Source organism: Melopsittacus undulatus, chromosome 9 (assembly GCF_012275295.1).
Source record: "Melopsittacus undulatus isolate bMelUnd1 chromosome 9, bMelUnd1.mat.Z, whole genome shotgun sequence".
In the NCBI taxonomy this organism is placed as follows: domain Eukaryota; kingdom Metazoa; phylum Chordata; class Aves; order Psittaciformes; family Psittaculidae; genus Melopsittacus; species Melopsittacus undulatus.
In genome coordinates, this window is record NC_047535.1 from 5,770,408 (window position 1) to 5,788,525 (window position 18,118).

The 18,118-nt window shown below is 40.6% G+C and overlaps 1 protein-coding gene across 2 annotated transcripts in view; it reads right to left on the reverse strand.

Moving 5' to 3' along the window:
• Positions 1 to 596: 596 nt before the first annotated feature.
• The window catches only part of MCTP2 (multiple C2 and transmembrane domain containing 2), a 122,438-nt gene continuing 104,916 nt past the window's right edge, over positions 597 to 18,118 (reverse strand). For both annotated transcript variants that reach the window (XM_005148772.4, XM_031048683.2), the window contains 4 exons: positions 10,308 to 10,417; positions 7,578 to 7,687; positions 5,508 to 5,605; positions 597 to 3,291 (listed from right to left, as the gene is read on the reverse strand). In XM_005148772.4, coding sequence (XP_005148829.3) covers positions 3,223 to 3,291; positions 5,508 to 5,605; positions 7,578 to 7,687; positions 10,308 to 10,417 — 387 coding nt within the window. In that variant the 3' untranslated portion in view covers positions 597 to 3,222. The remainder of the gene's footprint in view (positions 3,292 to 5,507; positions 5,606 to 7,577; positions 7,688 to 10,307; positions 10,418 to 18,118) is intronic.

Below are 18,118 nucleotides of genomic sequence, written 5' to 3' on the forward strand. Positions count from 1 at the left end.
GTGACCAGCAGGTTGAAGGAGGTGATCCTGCTCTGCTCTTGTGAGACCTCACTTGGAGTATTGTGTGCATTTCTGGTGTCCTCAACATAAAAAGGACATGGAACTGTTGGAACAAGTCCAGAGGAGGCCACGAGGATGATCAGGGGACTCGAACACCTCCCACATGTAAACAGGCTGAGAAAGCTGGGGCTGTTCAGCCTGGAGAAGGCTGCATGGAGACCTCATAGCAGCCTTCCAGTATCTGAAGGGGGCCTATAAGGAGGCTGGGGAGGGACTATGCATTAGGGACTGCAGTGATAGAACAAGGGGTAACAGGTTAAAACTTAAACAGGGAAATATTAGATTAGATATAAGGAGGAAGTTCTTTACTGTTAGGGTGGTGAGGCATTGGAATGGGTTGCCCAAGGAAGATGTGAAAGCTCCATCTCTGGCGGTATTCAAGGCTGGTTTGGACAGAGCCTTGGGTGACATGGTTTAGTGTGAGGAGTCCCTGCCCATGGCAGGGGAGTTGGAACTTGATGATCTTAAGGTCCTTTCTAATCCTAACTATTCTATGATTCTGTATCTCACAATCCGGATAAATTAAAAGCATCAGCTCAACCTCAAGTGTTTATTGCATTTCAAACAGCATTTATCAAAACAAAGAGCTCATTACAACATATATAGGTACTGGACCATCCAAACCTCTTCGTTTGGTACGCCTCCAGCATAAGAATCTAACAAAAATTATTCTGAAATACAACATATCTACACTAAAAAGAAAAGACATCACCCTGTCTCCTGAAGAGAAATCAGTTCCACATGGAAAAATCTATAGGAGAAAAAAAAGTAAATTATCAGTCTCAACTTTTGAATAAATAAACAATTTTCCTGCAGTGGAATGTTTCCACTCAAATAAACGGTCAGATCTCACATGCCTATTTCAATATGTCTGACTTCGGTCCCTACAAAATGACAAGACCTCAGTATGATAAACCAGATGATAGTTTAAAGCGAGACAATGAGGCATTGTTTACAGAGAAGATTGAGAAACTGGTTTAACAAAAGGGGTCCGTGGACATCTATTGTATGTACAAGAGGAGATTTACTGGAGATTTTGTAATTTCTACAAGGCTCTTTCCAACCAGCTTCATTAACTTCAAGTAAATCAAATCATGCAGAGATCTGGCTCAGCCAGAGAGACATGCCGGGAAAGATACAAAATGAAGAAGAACAGACGCAAGATAAGCTTCAGAATCTTTGGCATTTTTCATAAACATCTTCAAGGTTTTAAAATCTGTATATTCACCCATTTTCCCACACACACTCGCTTATAAATACATTATACATGTACTCTTCTTTATACACAGCTTTGTATATGCATGGGTACACAAGCACACGTGCAGAAAAAGAGGTGTTTTTGTGGCTTTTAAACCAAGATAATCTTTTTTCTATCCTTTCCACTCACAGCTACACAGCTTTGCATGAGCAAAATACATTCCTTCTCCAATCGAGCCTATGAAAATGTGCCTCTCTCATTCAAAGGCACAGTGGGGCTTGTTACTTTGAAAAATAAACTTCTTGAGAAATCACTGAATCTGAGCAATAATCCAGTGGAAGATACTCTGGTGTTAATACACCGTCTTCAAATTCACGCAACAGGACCACAGGATTGAATTACTGAACCACATAGCTCAAATACATTTGGAACACTGATCCATAAGTGAGGTTTTACCCATTTTACCTTTAATTACATGAATTCCAAAGACATCTTTTGTTAAACATAAACCTGACTCTCAGGATTCCCTATTTCTTCATACTGTCAACTACCCCAGGTGATGATGGTGGCAACCCCTGCCTGGGAACTACAAGCAGCAACTCCAGCTCTTGACTTATTTTGGTGACAAATTGCTCCAGTGATGTCCTACAGCACCTAAAGGACGGAGGGCTACACTCTCACCAAAATTAAGCAGGTTTACATAGGATTCTGTGTTTGTTTCCCCTGCCAAACAACATGAATAATGCTGGTTATCTGAATTATATAAAGCAGAAGCACAGTAGCCAAAAGACTGGTAAGCAAGCAAGAAATCACATTCTCTTCAGAATAGAAAATGGGGTCCTTTCTTCTGTCTCTTCGTTGCTCAGTTTCCACATGACTTCACTTTCTGATCCTCTCCTGGTGAGCTACCAGGAAGGAGTCCAAGATATCAGTGGTGGACCAAAGTTTGCACTATTGCACAACTGCGTTTTCAGGCATTATGCTGTCTTTCTGCACAAGCACTTGTCTCTTTAAGGCTATAATGTGTTTTTCCTCTTGAATGTGTAGTGTTGACCCCTTCGGATTAAGACAGGAAAACAACAGCTATGCTGAAAATATCTGATGAGATGGAATTATAAAAGGCAAGTCAACAGAGTCTTTTCAGGTCAGCGAGTCAGGCTTTTCTACAGTCTCTTAATCCTTTTACAGCAGAATGTTCTCATGCATCCATTGCCAGCAATGGAACCCTGATGATTTCAGTAGCCAAAGAGTTAAACACAGGGTGGGCTTTAAAAAAAGAAGGGGGGAAGGGGTGGATGGAAAAAAATGGGTAAAAAACCCCACAAGTGCTGGATGAAATATTGAGATATTGTTGGAGCTCCTCACTCTTTCTGCTAATTATGATAAAAAACTTCTTAAAATGTACACTGCTTGAACAGAAGATGGGTATCAAAGACTCGTTAATTCAGAGCTTAAACCTTCCTAGGCACAGTGATTTAACTCCGAAAAGAATAGCTTTCATATCTTAATGTAAATCTGTTGGATATGTTAAAAACTGGTTCAGAGCATCTCCTCACATCAGCTCAGCTGATCTGCTACACTAAGCGAAATTATCTCTTCCTACATAAAACAGGGAGTGCCGCCACATCCAGCCTCTGCAACCAAAGGGAAAAAATAAAGTAGTGCAGTTGCACCATCCTCTCCCATTCTCCTCCCCACCCCAAAACCTAGTTCATACATTCCACCTTGCTCTTTTTTGGGCTGCAGCTCCATGCTCAAAAGGCAACCCAAAAAGGACAACCCAACATAGGTGTTTATAAAAAAAAATCACACCTTCAAATAAAAACCAAACTCAAAAACCAAAGTCTGTGAGTCTGTTGCAGTGATTATAGTGTTGTTCTGAAGCAAGAACGGGAGGAGGGAAGCTCATGTTCATGCGTAGGGGGTACGGAGGGAGATGCTGCATTCCGAAATCACGCTGCATCCTATAGCGCGCTCCGCTTCTTCCTAATGGGACTGGAGCTGCTGTATGGTTTCAATTCAGCATGCTGCACCTGTAAAAACAAACAGACATGACGTTTGCAGTTAGGTAACTCTAGCTCACTACAGTGTGTGTTAATGGCTCCCTGAGGACAAACCAAGGGAAACTAAGGAAGGTTCAAAAGTAATGAATCATTTTCTAAACACAGGAACATGGGGGATTAATTGCAGGAAGGATTTGAGAAGTCATGCATCATTTCTTGAAACGAAAATATTAAAAGCAGATTTCTCTAATGAGATGCATGGGGTTCTACCTGATTTCAGCAATGTAGGCTAGATCTTTTGGGCTTGTTTTGGTTTGGGAGGTCTTTTTCTTATCTTTCTGGCATTAACCTGTAAGTTTAATGAACTTCTGTCAGGAGTTTCAAGTGGATCCCAATACACAGTAAGATGACGGTTGTCAAAACCGTCCACAGACCTCAGGATGCTGACATAATCATTTCTAAAAAGGAAAATATTTTCCCAAATAGAACCGGGACAAAGCTGCCCCCACCTTTCAGACCAATTCCATACACAATATAATGGTTAAAGCATGTGTTATAAACAGACAAGGATGGCGTAATCTCCAAATCGTTTGTTCTACAGAAAAGTATTCCCAGCGAAATCATGGGGCAACTTCTGCTGAACATGCCATCTTTTTCATTCCTCTTTTGTCCAACACGTGTGGGTTGCATACAAATGGTTGTAGCACAGACAGAAGCAATTTCTTAACTCATCACAGTACCACAGTGAAACGATGATGCATTGATAGCATGGAAAACTAAAAACATAAAACATTGATAGACAGAGGGACTTTGGATCTTCCACGGATGAGCGTATGGCTGTCACATAAGCTCTCTATTTTTAGGACTACTGGAAAACTCTGAGAAGGTTTGTCCCAGCCTAGGAACTTTTATCATTCCTCCCATAGAAAATAGTTATTTTCCTTGGAAAGCTTAAAGGATCCCCAAATGATGGAAACCACTCAAGGAAATGTTATAAATGTAAATGTTAAATAAAGCATAAACAGAAAAGCAGCTTATCTTTAAGCATAAACACTAAAAGGGCATATGCAAACCATCACTGCAAATCCAGCGTATTTTACAAGAGCAATGACAAAAATAAAGAACACACTGAAACTTAATGTCTCCATGATCATTTATGTTTAGCTTTCTTCTCTCCCACCAGTCTACAGCGAGATTTCACTCAAGATCAAGACCAACCAATCTGGTGGCCTATTGAAATAAATGGCATCAGAAGCCTTTCCAACCTTGGTCCTCTACCAGATGCCTCGACACTGCATGTCAGCAATTACTTTTCTGTCTCCAACAGAGTAAAATCACTATAGGCAAGACTGTGATCCCCTTAATCACACTGAGCAGCACCTCACTGTGAAAGTACCACAATTCACAGAGGAAGGTACAACACAAGTGGGATCCAGGGCATCAGGATCAGGGCCTGAGGACACAGATTCCAGCTGATTAAAACAAAAGGAAGAATCATTTATATTTTGTGGCTTCATTACCCAGCAAGACTATTTTCCTTCCTCCAAGAGAAATAAACAGATCCTGACATTCTGAAGGACTTATTGTTCAAATAATTCCCAGGAAGATAGGCAAGATTACTAAGACACTGTTGTTGTTTCAAAGAAATAGAAGAGACTTGACTGAAATTGAGGGAGGACAGACTCTGGTTAGATTAAAACTTATAATTCCATAATGGTAGAAGATTGATCTGATCAACTGCAGGGTTTTTAATACACATCTCAAAGCTGTCTTTAAAGGAAAAGATGAGCAGAGCATTGTCCAAGGGAGGCCTGGAGCTCAAGCACAAAGTCACAGAAATAATGCCCTTCCCCCCCCCTTTTTTTTTTTTTGAGAAAAGGGAGAATTCAGCAAATCCTTTTGGATGGTTATCTCTATCAAAGAGACTATTTTTCCTTTCCCTCTGTACAAATACCGGAGCAGAAAGGTGACAGAAACTATAGTTCAGTAACCACGCTGGGTGATTTTCCAGATCATTTTAAAGTAGGTCTTTTCAGGATAATTTTTCTGCAATCATTTTATCCTTCTGACAAAGGATTTTGGCTCCCCTCTCTTCTAATACCCTCCCCCTTCCACCTTTGTGGATTTTCCTCAATTCCTTATCTTCATTATTCAAAAGTGCACTGGCATCATGGTCCCCAAGCAGAGCACCAGCCGCTCTCAGTGCCGCTTGTTGCCTCTGTTGGCGGTGGCCATTCATTACCTACCTTTTGAACATCAGATGGTACCCTGGAGAGGAAATCTAGTAGCTCATTATTGTCGATGGCGTAGGGATTTCTAAGCCTCTTAGTAAATTTATTTATGCCTAGGAAAAAACAAAAAGGCAAACAAAATAATAGAACTCTTTTCTATTCCCTCCCTCCTAAATCATTCAGGCAAGGTGAAAAAGTGAAGAGGAATTCACAAGTAAAAATCTGTGTGAAAACAGTGCCTTGGACTTAAAGCCATGCACATGTTCCCTGTCATGTGGAATCATTCACAAGTGCCTCCTGAAGAAAGCAGAGGACGTTATTTATAAAGGTATTTGCCTACTTTGGGGATTGACTGTTGTCAACAATGTGGTAAAGAGAGATTGCAGCATGCATTTATTCTAGGGGATACTGTGGAAAGAATACACAAATTAAAAGCAGAGAATGCTGTTAAACCTTCTATCCTCCATGACCAAAGACATTTCCTCTCCTCTTGCCCAGGGAACTGGAGGGCTCTGGAAATAATTGGGCAGTGTAAAGGCCTTTTTCCTTCCATTTCTTCTGAAAAATTAAAGCTTCCCATTTCCACCATGTCTGCTAGCTTATCCTCTCTTTGCAGAACCAGATTTGACAAGAAGATGACCATATTATGATGCTGTGTGAAAATGTAAAAACTTACTGCAAGATTTACTTTATTTTAGGGTCTTAGGGTAAGTAATTTGGTTTATTAAGTGCAGCAACAGAGGTCCCTGTCTCCATGGACTTAGTTATTCTTCAGATGTAAGAGGTAGTCCCTAATCTGGACAGGAGACCCACGGGAGTGTAGTGTTCATATTATTGTGATGTTCATGAGGTCTTCTCTTCTCCTCCCTTTGAGAAAAGGCCCTCAGCCAGCACCACCTCAACTGCATGGGCTGAGATGGTCAAGTGAGAGATCTGAGCATCCTTCCCAGCTCTTCCTTTGTGCCAATGCAGCCACTTAACACCCTACTGCCACCATTCCCCCACTGAGAAATAGCAACTGGTAGTGTGGTTACCTAAAGGTGTGGTGGTAGAAGAGCAAAGGAACAATGCTCCTTTCCTAATAGGTGAAATCAGCTAACCCACTTTAAAGAATAGCAAAAACATATCAAATGTTGTTTGCCTTTGAGCATCATAATACAGCAATCAATTCCATCATGCCCCTGTCTAGTAGTTTCCCTGAAAGTGATTTCAAATGTGATGCCTGCTCCAGCCTTCTCATCTCTCTGAAATGTACCTGCTTCACATCTGAGATTTAGCTTTTAAGCCATATACTTGTAGCAAAATGCCAACACAATTTTCTGTTTACCTGATTTTTAAAAAACAGAAAATACCATAAGGTCTTTTGAGGCCTTGCCACAGGGTAGTTGTTTAACATGTATCGTATTTGAAGGCCCTGTCAGTCTAGATGATGTTGACTAGATGTATAGTTTTTATGTACTCACCATGTCTTCCACATGAGCACAGCAGTATTTTGTTACTGAACTTTTTACTCCAAGCAATTTCTCTCCTTCCCTTTTGCCCTTTCTTTTATTTTAATCCTTTATTTCATTTTTTTCCCCAAGAGTGGCTGTTTGTACTTCCACCTTCTCATCACCTCCCTTTTCTGCCTCCATGAGAGCCAAGGCAGCAATTGATGGCTGAGCCCTGGTGATGTGGGGTCCCTACAGCCCAGAACTGCACCGAGGCTGAGTACAGGAGAGTTAAGACCCAAAATGCTTCCAGGGTCCAGCTCTGCAAAACACACCTTGTCCACTTCCTACCATTGCCCATCTGGGAGGCTCCAGCACCAGGAAGCTAGTTACTCTTCTGCAGAACAACAATACTAGAAGTAGCTCATCTAGGCTAATGCTCTTGGAAACTTATAAAGAACCCTAAGAAAAGCAAATCATTAAATCACCTGGGGGTGGAGGGGAAATGGCAATTTTAAGAAGTTCATAGCATATTTATTTACCTCTAAGCAACAGCACTTGATTGTCTAACAGGTCATGTAAAGCTTGTTTGACTTAATTCTGTAGTTTTATATTGTATTGATCGCATGCAAATAAGACACAGTGGTGTACTTACCCCATATTAAAACAATGTACCTCAGTGGTATGAAATACAAAATAACTGTGGCTGCTGCCAGGACTAAGCAGGCCAGGACAGAGAGGAAGGGCACCGTCCAGTTGAATGTGCTGTAAAGAAAAAGGAAAAACCCTTCTCAACATTTCTGCTCTTGGACATTGCCTGTATTCTGCTACCCAGTAATATCTTAATGACCTCTTTGCAGTGCTCAGTGCATTCAGATCACTTAAATTACAGTCTCTTTGGAAGGTGGATATGCAGGTTCCTGCATCGGGATGCTATAGCAGATTAAGGGAGATATCCAAGAGGCTGATATCAAGTCTCAGGGGCAATCAGTGGACTTGTAAGGCATGTAGCAGGTCGTTTTTGTTTCTTCTTTATACATGTCACACATCTCTGCTCATTGGTCAGCTCTCCATTATTCATGGGCAGATTATCTGATCTGGAGCTGAGGCCACACTGCAAGTGTGAGCTATCTGAGCTGGCTCCACTGGACCACAGTGGAGATGACATGGGATGTGCGTCAGTGTACGACATGGCAGGCAGCCAAACTCAACCACACCAACAATTTGCAATGGATTGATTATGACAGATGCTAAACCTTAAATGAGCAGTTAATTTCCCTGTATCATATTAGGAAATAATATTCTATATAAACCTCTCAACACACATATAACGGCTTCTGTTTCCTTCTGTTATCAGCAACTTCTGACTACATTGTATATAGGAGGGTGCTTTGGGTAAGCTAAAGTATGCTGGCAGTAGCCACACTTCTGCACACCACCAGCCTGCATCAGATTTTTCCCAAGAGGAGCACTCAAGGGGCTTAGCTACTACAGTCTTTCAGACTTTTGCAGCACTGTAGCACAAAGTGGGACTTTTTTCCACTCAGACCCTTTATTTCTAAGACCATGATGGATTTAAGCTCAGCAGCTATTGCTAACACATCTTTGATGTTACTTTATTCTCCTGGTCCCCCATAAGACATACCTCTACAGCATGCACCAAATATTGAGATACCTGGACTACATGAACGCCAGTTAGTCCATGGGAGAATTTACAGATCTGAGCATGTCTGTTTAGTACAATCTGTCTGCTAACTTCATCACATCACAGTGATGGGGAGTAGGAAGAAGAGAGAATGAATGTGGACCCACTTATCAGGCTCTAAAATAAGACAAACTTCCCTTGACAGATAGAATTAATAGGATGCTAAAAGAATCACTTTTAAGCTTCAATAAATGTATTAAATATTAACTAAAGATAGGTGGGAGAGGACACACTGTTATCAATCAACGTAGCTTAAGTTAAAGGAAAAAAATAGCAAAACAGCTCAATTCAGTTAAACTATTAAAACTCCCTGTGATTGTATAACTGGAGTGACAGACGGAAACTGCAGCACAATTCAGTCTGTCACTGACAAAAAAACTTTGGTAGCAATTTGTTAACGGTACATTAATGTTGAGTTACAATGGAATTCTTCTGAAATTACATTGGGCATCTGCATTAATACCCAATGTGTTCTTTAAGACCATTGTTACCAAAATGAATTCAAGAATTAATAGTACTTAAGCACTGTGAGTCTTCCTGCTACGCAGCTGGGCAGAACAGTGCCCTGTTCATAGACTGGAATACATCTTTGGGCCACTTCCACCCAGCTGGGGTGTCCAGTGTGGAACCACAGCACATGCATTTGCTGTATTTTTAGCTTGAACCCAGCTCCTCATTAAAGTGTGGCTCAATCACAAACCATCACTTTGTGTTCAAAACAGAAAACAATGTGGGTCAATTAACATTGAGCTATAAAAGTTTGTGTGTGTTTGTGTGGGGGATTTTCTTTTTATTTTAGGCTCTTCACCTCCCTCCTTTGCTAAGGTCAGGAATACCCTATGGGCCTCCCCATGCAACCCTTTGGTCTTCCTCATGGCACCAGCAGGAAGCAGAAAGCTCAAAATGGTAAAAAGAGAATAACATCAATGTGTTGGGTAGGGAAATAAGCAACTGGTAACCTTCTGTAACCATGGAGAGGGCGTGGGAAAGGCAACACCAACCATCAATTCCTGCCTACTTTCTATGAAGAGAATGAAAAGAAATGCTCAATACTTCTGTGCTCACATCTTCAAGCAATATTTTTCCCTTATGTGGCATTCACAACTCCCCATCCCATCACAGACAAGGCTAGAAATCTAGACAAATGCGAGAGGTACACCAGTATAGCACATACTTCTCTTCTAAGGTGATAATACCTAAAGAGGGCCTACAAGGAATCTGGAGAAGACCTTTTTTACAAGGACATGTAGGAAATGGGTTTAAACTGAAAGGGAGATTTAGATAAGATATTAAGAAGTAATTCTTTACTGTGACGGTGGTGAGGCACTGGCACAGGGTGCCCAGAGAAGCTGTGGTTGCTCCATCCCTGGCAGTGTTCAAGGCCAGATTGAACAGGGCTTGGAGCAGCCTGGTCTAGTGGAAGCTGTCCCTGCCTGTGGCAGGGGGGCTGGAACTGGATGAGCTTTAAGGTCCCTTTCAATCCAAACTGCTCTATGAGCCTATGATTCTATATGCTTTGGAAAGGTTTCTGGAATAAGACTCTAAAGGAAAAAGCAGTGGTGGGACTGGCCACATTCTCCTGCTGCACCTTTAGGTCATTTTCAAAACATGACATCCACTCCACCTTAATCCTCCTGGCTGTGTGAATCATGACTAAGCAAGGAAGAAATTCTCACTTACTTTTTAATCCTCTCTCCAAATGATGCTATTTCTTCTAAGATGCTTTGAACAGCTATGATGATCTCTTGGACCATGTGGATTCTCTCTATTAACCCCTTTTTCTCAGATTCCTAACAAAAAAGGAAAAACAAAAAAAAGAAAACCAAAACTTTCAATACATTCGGTATTTACTAACATGTTCACAGATAGGTAAAGAAAGTCAGATTCCCAGTACTGTGGATGCATCGATAAACTCAAGTATATCAGTGAAGGAAGAAGAGAATACACACTCTCGGTTTATCACATATAATCAAAATGAAGACATGCAGATCCCTGTATTTTCTTCTTTTCCTTAGCACACAGGCAGAGATTTCATCATCGCCTAACACAAACCAACTGCAGGACCTCAGACCAGACTTTCAGTGAATAACTCAGTTTCATACCAAACCAGAAGAGATGCTGAGCACCCCTGAGTCCAGCTGACCTGTAAGGGAGTGCTGTGTGCTCAGGACTTCTCAAGAACAAGAATATTCCTGTGCAGAACTTCTAAATACCACTTGTCTGTGCTTTGTAAGCTCCCATCAGCCATGCTGTTTTCTCTATATAGATTAGCAGCAAGATAGTGAATACAATATTTTTTGAACCTTCTGTATACAGAGACCCATTCTTTTACTTGGGGAATCAAAGGAAAAAATGTCATTTTCCTTTTACAGCAGCCATCTCACAACTTCATTTCTTACTGCTTATTTTAGGCAACAACATTACAGGACATTACTACACATGTGCAGAAATAAAAAGGAAGCACAGAATGAATTAAAAATCAAAATTACTTAAATCAGCCTTGGAAATCAGTATACAATTATCAGCATTCAGCATTTCTTTGCCAGCAATCTAACACACATACAGGCATGCAAATTGGTGTGGTTGCAGATATTCTAGCGAGAAATCAGCAAAACATTCACTTATTACAAAATGCAGAGCCCTGGACACTGATTTTACATCACATTTAGACACTCAAAAATCAGCTCAATTTAGGGGGAAAAAAGGACATTTTAAGCTGCATTTTAACCAGTCAGTGCCCAGAGAGGGGAGATGCTGGTGAAATGCACATTGGATCCATGTTCTCTGTGGTCCTCACTGGCTGGGGCAGGGGAAAGGATGGGTAGGAGTAAGGAGAAGATTCACTCTGCTTCTGTGCTGTGAACCCACACTATACCTCCATGCAGGAAAGAGGGTCAGAGGCTACTTAAAAGTCACACTGGGCCAGAGACATCAAAGCTCATTCCTATGGCCTTTTGGCACTACCATGCTGTGAGAGGGTTTGTGTGCATCTGAGACAGGGGACTGCAGTCATCATTGTGTGTTGGAATAATGTAGGAACCATCCTTGGATGCTGAGAAGCAGACACAGCACTACAGCACTTATAACCCTTTGGAATTGCTTAATGCCCATTTCTCTTCACAGTAATTTTGGAGATGAAAAAGCCAGCCAAAACCACCAGAGTTATCAAGCTCCAGACATCTGAATATTTGCCTTTAGGTTGCAAGTGAGTGCACAATGAATAGAAGCAGCATTTTAAATAATCACACATTTGGGTGTGAAAATGAGTATTTTTACATTAATAAAACAACCAACAAAAATGAAACCCTTGGGGTGTGAAATAACCCCAGAACAAAATAAATAAATAAATAGTCAGTTTATGTGAAAATAGCACCAAAAAGTCATTTTCACACAACTCCAGTTATAACCTTGTTAGGCTCAAATTTAAATGACACATTAAGATTATATTTAACTATTCACTCACTGGAATGGTAGAACGGTCCCTTAGCCAGAGCTGGCTTTTTTGCACCAAACTTGGAAGTAGAAGCTAGGGAGCAGTTCATGGAGAACCAGTCAGTGGGAATTTCATTCCGTTCAAATTCAGAGGGGTAAAGAAAGCACTTTATCTAAAGTGATATTCCAGGGCAAGCCTACTCTTGCTACCCAGAGCTGCAAGGAAGATCATCTGTCAGCTCTATCTGCATCATGCTGACTTCATTTACACGTCTTCGATTGAGCTTAGAAATGTGGTGATAATGCAATTTAACCAAGACAACATAACTTCTGCTGCAGCTACCAAGCAGACTAAGCAAATAGAACAGAAACTATAAGTTCCTAGGATATAATGACAATTGCATGCACATTCTAACCTAGCATGCATGCTAAAATCACCCCTAGACAAAGGTGTTTTCAATTTATAACACAAAATATGCCCAACCAAGGAAAAAGCAGAGACAGACTAGGATTAGAAAGCCTTGTAAATGAAATCAGTTATTAGAGAGTAAAATAGGCTAGCAAGTACCCATGTAGTATGCACTGCAGTATGTGTGCAGAATCACTTGAAAATCCTGGGAATTCCTCAACATCTTTCCTTTGTCATTTATTTGAGGTATTTTGTTATTTGCTTTTTGGTCATTTGTTTTGTTCTGGCAACCTGCAGTCCAAACACACCTACAGGATGATTAGGTCACTGGTTAAGCAAGACAGAAGCAGAAAAATGAAGTACAGCAATTGGTATTTTCCAAATCATTTAGGTTTTGGGGGGCTATTTTTGTGTTCTGAAGCTGGCACCTTACAAAACACTGTTGAAAGCAGTAAGAGTTAATAGTCCATCAAGATGGCAGCCACCAGTCCATATTTATTAGTAAGGGGACAACTATATTTGAACATTTCCACATTTGTGGAAGATGTAATAAATAATCCTAAATATGTCTTCCACTAATCACACTTTCCCATTTGTGCAAGGTCCCATTATCCAGACAAGTTTTCTCCATCCTCCTCAGGTATCATTCCTTTCTGATTTCTTTTGGACTCAAGATATTATGCTGCTTGAAAACAGGATTTGGATACCCATGGTTTAAAATCACAGCTCAGAAGCTTTTGTTTGAATTAAAAATAAAATATCCTGCCTGTTTCTGGCATTTTTCCCCTAAAACCAGTAGTGAAACTTCCATTCCTTCAAGGCCTTTTGCTTCTTTATTTCTTAGGTGATTACAGCACTGTGGGTGGACCAGAACTAGTCTTCAGCCTCTGGGAAAGAATTAACTCCATCAAAATGAGTTTACAACTGAGAATTAATTATATAATCAGTGTGTTACTTTAAATCTTCCTTGCATATCCTGATTTAGAAACCTTCACTTCTACATTAATTGCCTGAACAAAGCCACAAAAGGGGACTTAGAAAAGATTAAGCATGTCAGAGAAGGGGAAAAATAAAAAACAACCACCCAGCAAATACAGAAATTAAGTCTTTTGTGCCCAGCTAACACACATCAACTTAAACTTGGTAATGAAGACACCAAATCTCTGCTGTACTGAATGAAATGCGCTGCTAGATTTTTCTATTTCTGGAATACATAACAGCTAATAAATGGGACACGTAAACGCACTCAAAGGGTTACTACGGCTTTGTGTTATGCCACTGCCACACGTTCAGGGACAGCTGCAAAAGAATCTGCCTCACTACCGCAAAACTGAGGTAATTCCTACACCACAGACTTTAAAAGCATATGAAACATGGGGCAGGACAGGAGAGGACATCTTGACCACTGTGTCTTGACTGGTGTGCTATCATTCTGAGAATGCAAGGGTAAAAAAATCACAAGATCTACAGAGGGAGAGACTGAAGGCAAAAGCTGTTTTTCAAAGACCAAATAATGCTAGTTACTACTTCTGCTCTAAAAAAGCATGTTACCAAATTGAAAACTTGGATGGTGGAGATCTTCTAACTTCTTGTGATCATTTGTTTCAATGATTAATAGCCTTCATCCTTACCAAAAGCTGTTCCCTATTTTTCCAATCTGTCCTTCAGATATTTTTCCTCCGGATACATCCAAACCAGTGAGCAACATTCCAAATGCATCGACAATTTTTAATGTTGTCCTCTAAGCGTATTTCTGATGTATGCTTCGAATATCATCTGCACACAACCGAAAACTGAGTCTTGAAGCCATGGGCAAGTTCTAAATACTTGCTCACTTGGATTTCACATAAAACACTTTCACAGAAAGAAATATTCTATGTGACTTTTCAGACAAGTGGTATTCATCAGCAGATCTCTGGCGTGCCAAAGGAAACTCAATATACAAAGCTGAGCAACACTTGGGGGCAAGGATGAGGAAAAGGGGAGGAGAAAGAATAAATACCAATTAATGCAAAAGGAAGAAGAAAACAGGATACAGACAGCAAGGAATTAAAATCTTAAATATTCAGGAATTCAAAGGAATTCAATGCCCAGCCCTAGACTGGTCTAACTTTCAGAATTAGGTTGGATTTTTACAGTAGCTATTCTCATTATCCCACCACTGCTGCTGCAAGCACAGTGTTTCACCAGGATTTGTCCCGCATACCAGATATGAATTCCCCAGTGTATCAGCAGCAAACAAGATTGATGGAAAGGGTAAAGAAAGGAAAAAAGTTCAGGCATGCATGTCTCTGCCCCACTATTAATCTGTTGGGTTTTGGTTTTTAAAAGAAAACAAACACGCTGTGGTTTAGAGAAAGGCAGACTTAGCTGAAATTGGATTTAACTTACAACTTGCTCTGTGCTAGACTACACAACTCTGACCTTACCAGTGTCCAGCAAAACCTGGGCCAAAACAGCATCTTAAGGCCAAAATACTCATTGAAGAAGAACTTCTGAAATCAAATAGATTTTGTTGGCTATAAACAGCAGACCACTGGCTTCTATTGTCTGCAGGGAACCCTTCACTAACAGCTTCAGTCTAGCAGCAGAATGAAGCTCTTGTGGGAGGTGGCAGCCATGGAGTGACAGACAGTCTCCTGGTAGCTAAAATGAATTCCAGGCAGAGCTTTGAAAACAGTCACCACAGCAACCTTGAACTGGATCCTGCCTCTGATGGGAGCCAAAGGCAGCTGGAAGGAACCCAGCAATCTGCCTTGCTGAGTCACTGTCTTGCCCTGTGCTGCAGTGTCTGCTGCGTGGCGAGGAGACCTTCTCGGTGCTTCCAGAAGGATGGGTACCCGGAGAGAGGATGGCTGCCAAACTCTCAGCAATTGCCTCCTGCAGCCCTGAAACTGTGCATCACAGGATCTTTTTGTTTATTAACACCATGCTGCAAATGTGCCTGCCTGGCTGTGGAAATTTAGTGAATCTGTGCGTACTTGAAATAATTACCAAATAGAGGAAATGCAACACATACGGGTCAATTTATGCTCTCAGTTAAAAAGGTGTGAAATCTGGAATAATTCCACCAGAGCCAATAGAATCACTTCAGATTGATGTTAAGAAGGAGAGCACCATCGGCCCTAAAAGGACACATTTTAAAAGCTATGGCACATCATCCTGCAGCTAAGGCTAGGGCAACACTGGCTAAAAGGCAGGGATGACCACTTCACGCCTTGTTTAGCAGCGCTTACACTTTCTCTGCTTACATGAGATGAATCTCATCTGTGTACAAGACACAAGCAAAATTCTTCTAAGCCCAGCCCATAAACAAACTTATGTGAAGAGGTTTAGGTCATTAACTGTGTTGCTTTCTCTCTACACAGGCATGAAATGCAAGGGGGGTTAAGAGGCATTTTCTGTACTTGCTCACATTTTCACAGACATGCAAAATAATCCAAAGTCGGGTGGCATTGCTACAAATTCTAAAGCAATACTGGTAGTCTCAACTGAATAAAACACTATTAGGTGAGGAACATAAGAAGCAACAAAAAAGAAGCCTGAATGGAAATATAAAGTCATCAGTAAATCTTTGAAGTGAAAGAAAACAAAAAGGTCAAAATAAGTGCTTTCTCCTGAAAATACACAGGAGACCTAAGAACAATCACACAGTGATTAGAATGAAACTACTGGATCATCATCTATAATCTCAGTAATGATGTTTAGCAATCTGGGTACAAGACAAAGATAGACCTATTCATACTTCTGGACAATTCAAAATAAATGTTAACATTTTACATAGCTGGAACTTTTAAGGGACAAGAATTTGCTGAGGTTTGTGTGCTGGGTCCAGTGACCTGCCTACTACTACTGAATGTTTCTCTGGGGACATACAGAAGCTATGGTGTTGGTTTACCTACCTCCAGAGGAAGAATTTTAGACTGCCATAGGGCTGCTAAGGTCTCTATGTAAGGAGAAGCATACCACAGTTCCCAAGATATCTAAAAGTCCTCTGCAAGTACCTCCTTTCAGCATCTCTCTCCCATCACTTCTAAACCTATGAATTTCTAGGTCATGCTGCTGAGACGAGGACTGTGACAATGTATGTGATGTCTATGGATAAGAGCAGTCCTAAACAATACTGAAGTATAAGTAAGAATTAACAACAGACCATTTATCTTCCAGTTTCTTGATGCAGGAGGCTCCCAAGCAAAGAACGAAGCACAACCAGAGAAACCCCTGCACTCTGTATTAACAAGTTTGATTGGGTTAATAAGAAGCCTAAAGAAAACTTAAAGAAGCGGCAAATGTGTCTTAAGTGATACCTGGAAACTTGTATTACACTTCAGTCAAGACGGTTGCAAGACCGGATGATTATGTGTGCTTAGAAGTGTCACATCCTCCAGCTCTGAACCAAGCATAGCTCTGGCAAGTAGCAGAATCTGTCCCTTTGGCTTCTCCATCACTAACATATTCACAGTCTGTGAATATGTTCACAGAAGCAAGCAGAGAGAAGCCACAAAAAGCCAAATGAAGAAAACACAGCAATTTAAGGGGGTCCACACCTACACAAACACACACCTTGTGGCTTTTTTTGTGGAGAGCCCTTGCTAGTCTGAACATACCCTGCACACCATGGGGTATTTTCAAGTCTGTATCATCATCTCTCTTCAGCAGTCTTAATGGGAGATGTTGAAATGCTATACTGCAATTGTTGTATTGAAGAGAAAAAGAGAAAAACTAATGAAATTATTTATACTTCCAGGGAAGAAAACAATGAGATGATATTGTCTTGATGACCTTTCCTAAGTACAGGGATATAGCATCTTACACAATAGACTCTTGGTTCATGTTTCAATTACTGACCTTTACAATGAAGAAAATTAATGCAATTTTCATCGTAATCCACCCATACAAACAAGATCCATACGGAAGGTTTCCACATGCTGAATCTTAACTCCAATGAAAAATGTCAGCTGTTTGCTACTGGATGAATTTGACTGTAATTTGTTTGGCTGGAGTCTTTCTGAATCGTGTTCATAAAACTTTGTATATTTTTTGTACCTATTTTTGACAGAGAATTTCCTACATTAGAAACATTGGATTTTGGGGGCGATTTTTCCCACTGTTTTTTTTTCCAATACATTAGATATTAAACATTTCTTGGAAGTTGCCAAATAACTTGGCTTAAAGCCACAGTGTCATCTGATACTTCCCTATTACATCCCGTTAGCCAAGCAGTGCTATGTTGGCTCACCACTGGATTGAAACCATCCAAAAAACCCAAAACCAAACAAACACCACCACTGAAACACACAAAAAATACCCCTCAAAACACAACAGGAATTGTTGTTGATTTAGATTCTTTCTCTGATTTTCCTTTGATTCAGTTACTAGACCTGGAATTAGTAATCATTTTTATCTGGTTTTGAAGAGAAGAAGCTTTTATCCATACAACTTAAGATCATGAGAAGACTCTTTAAAGCCGGGTGCTATGACACACTCATTAACCAGGGTAGCTGCTCTTGAAGCTACACAGTCATTGTCAAAAAAGGGAAAAAAAAGGAGTAAAATAAATAGACATGGTCAACAATCAAACAACTTGCACTGAGCTACATGTAACTTGTCTATACCTTCCTACTGGCAAGCAAAAGATGTTTTGGTGATG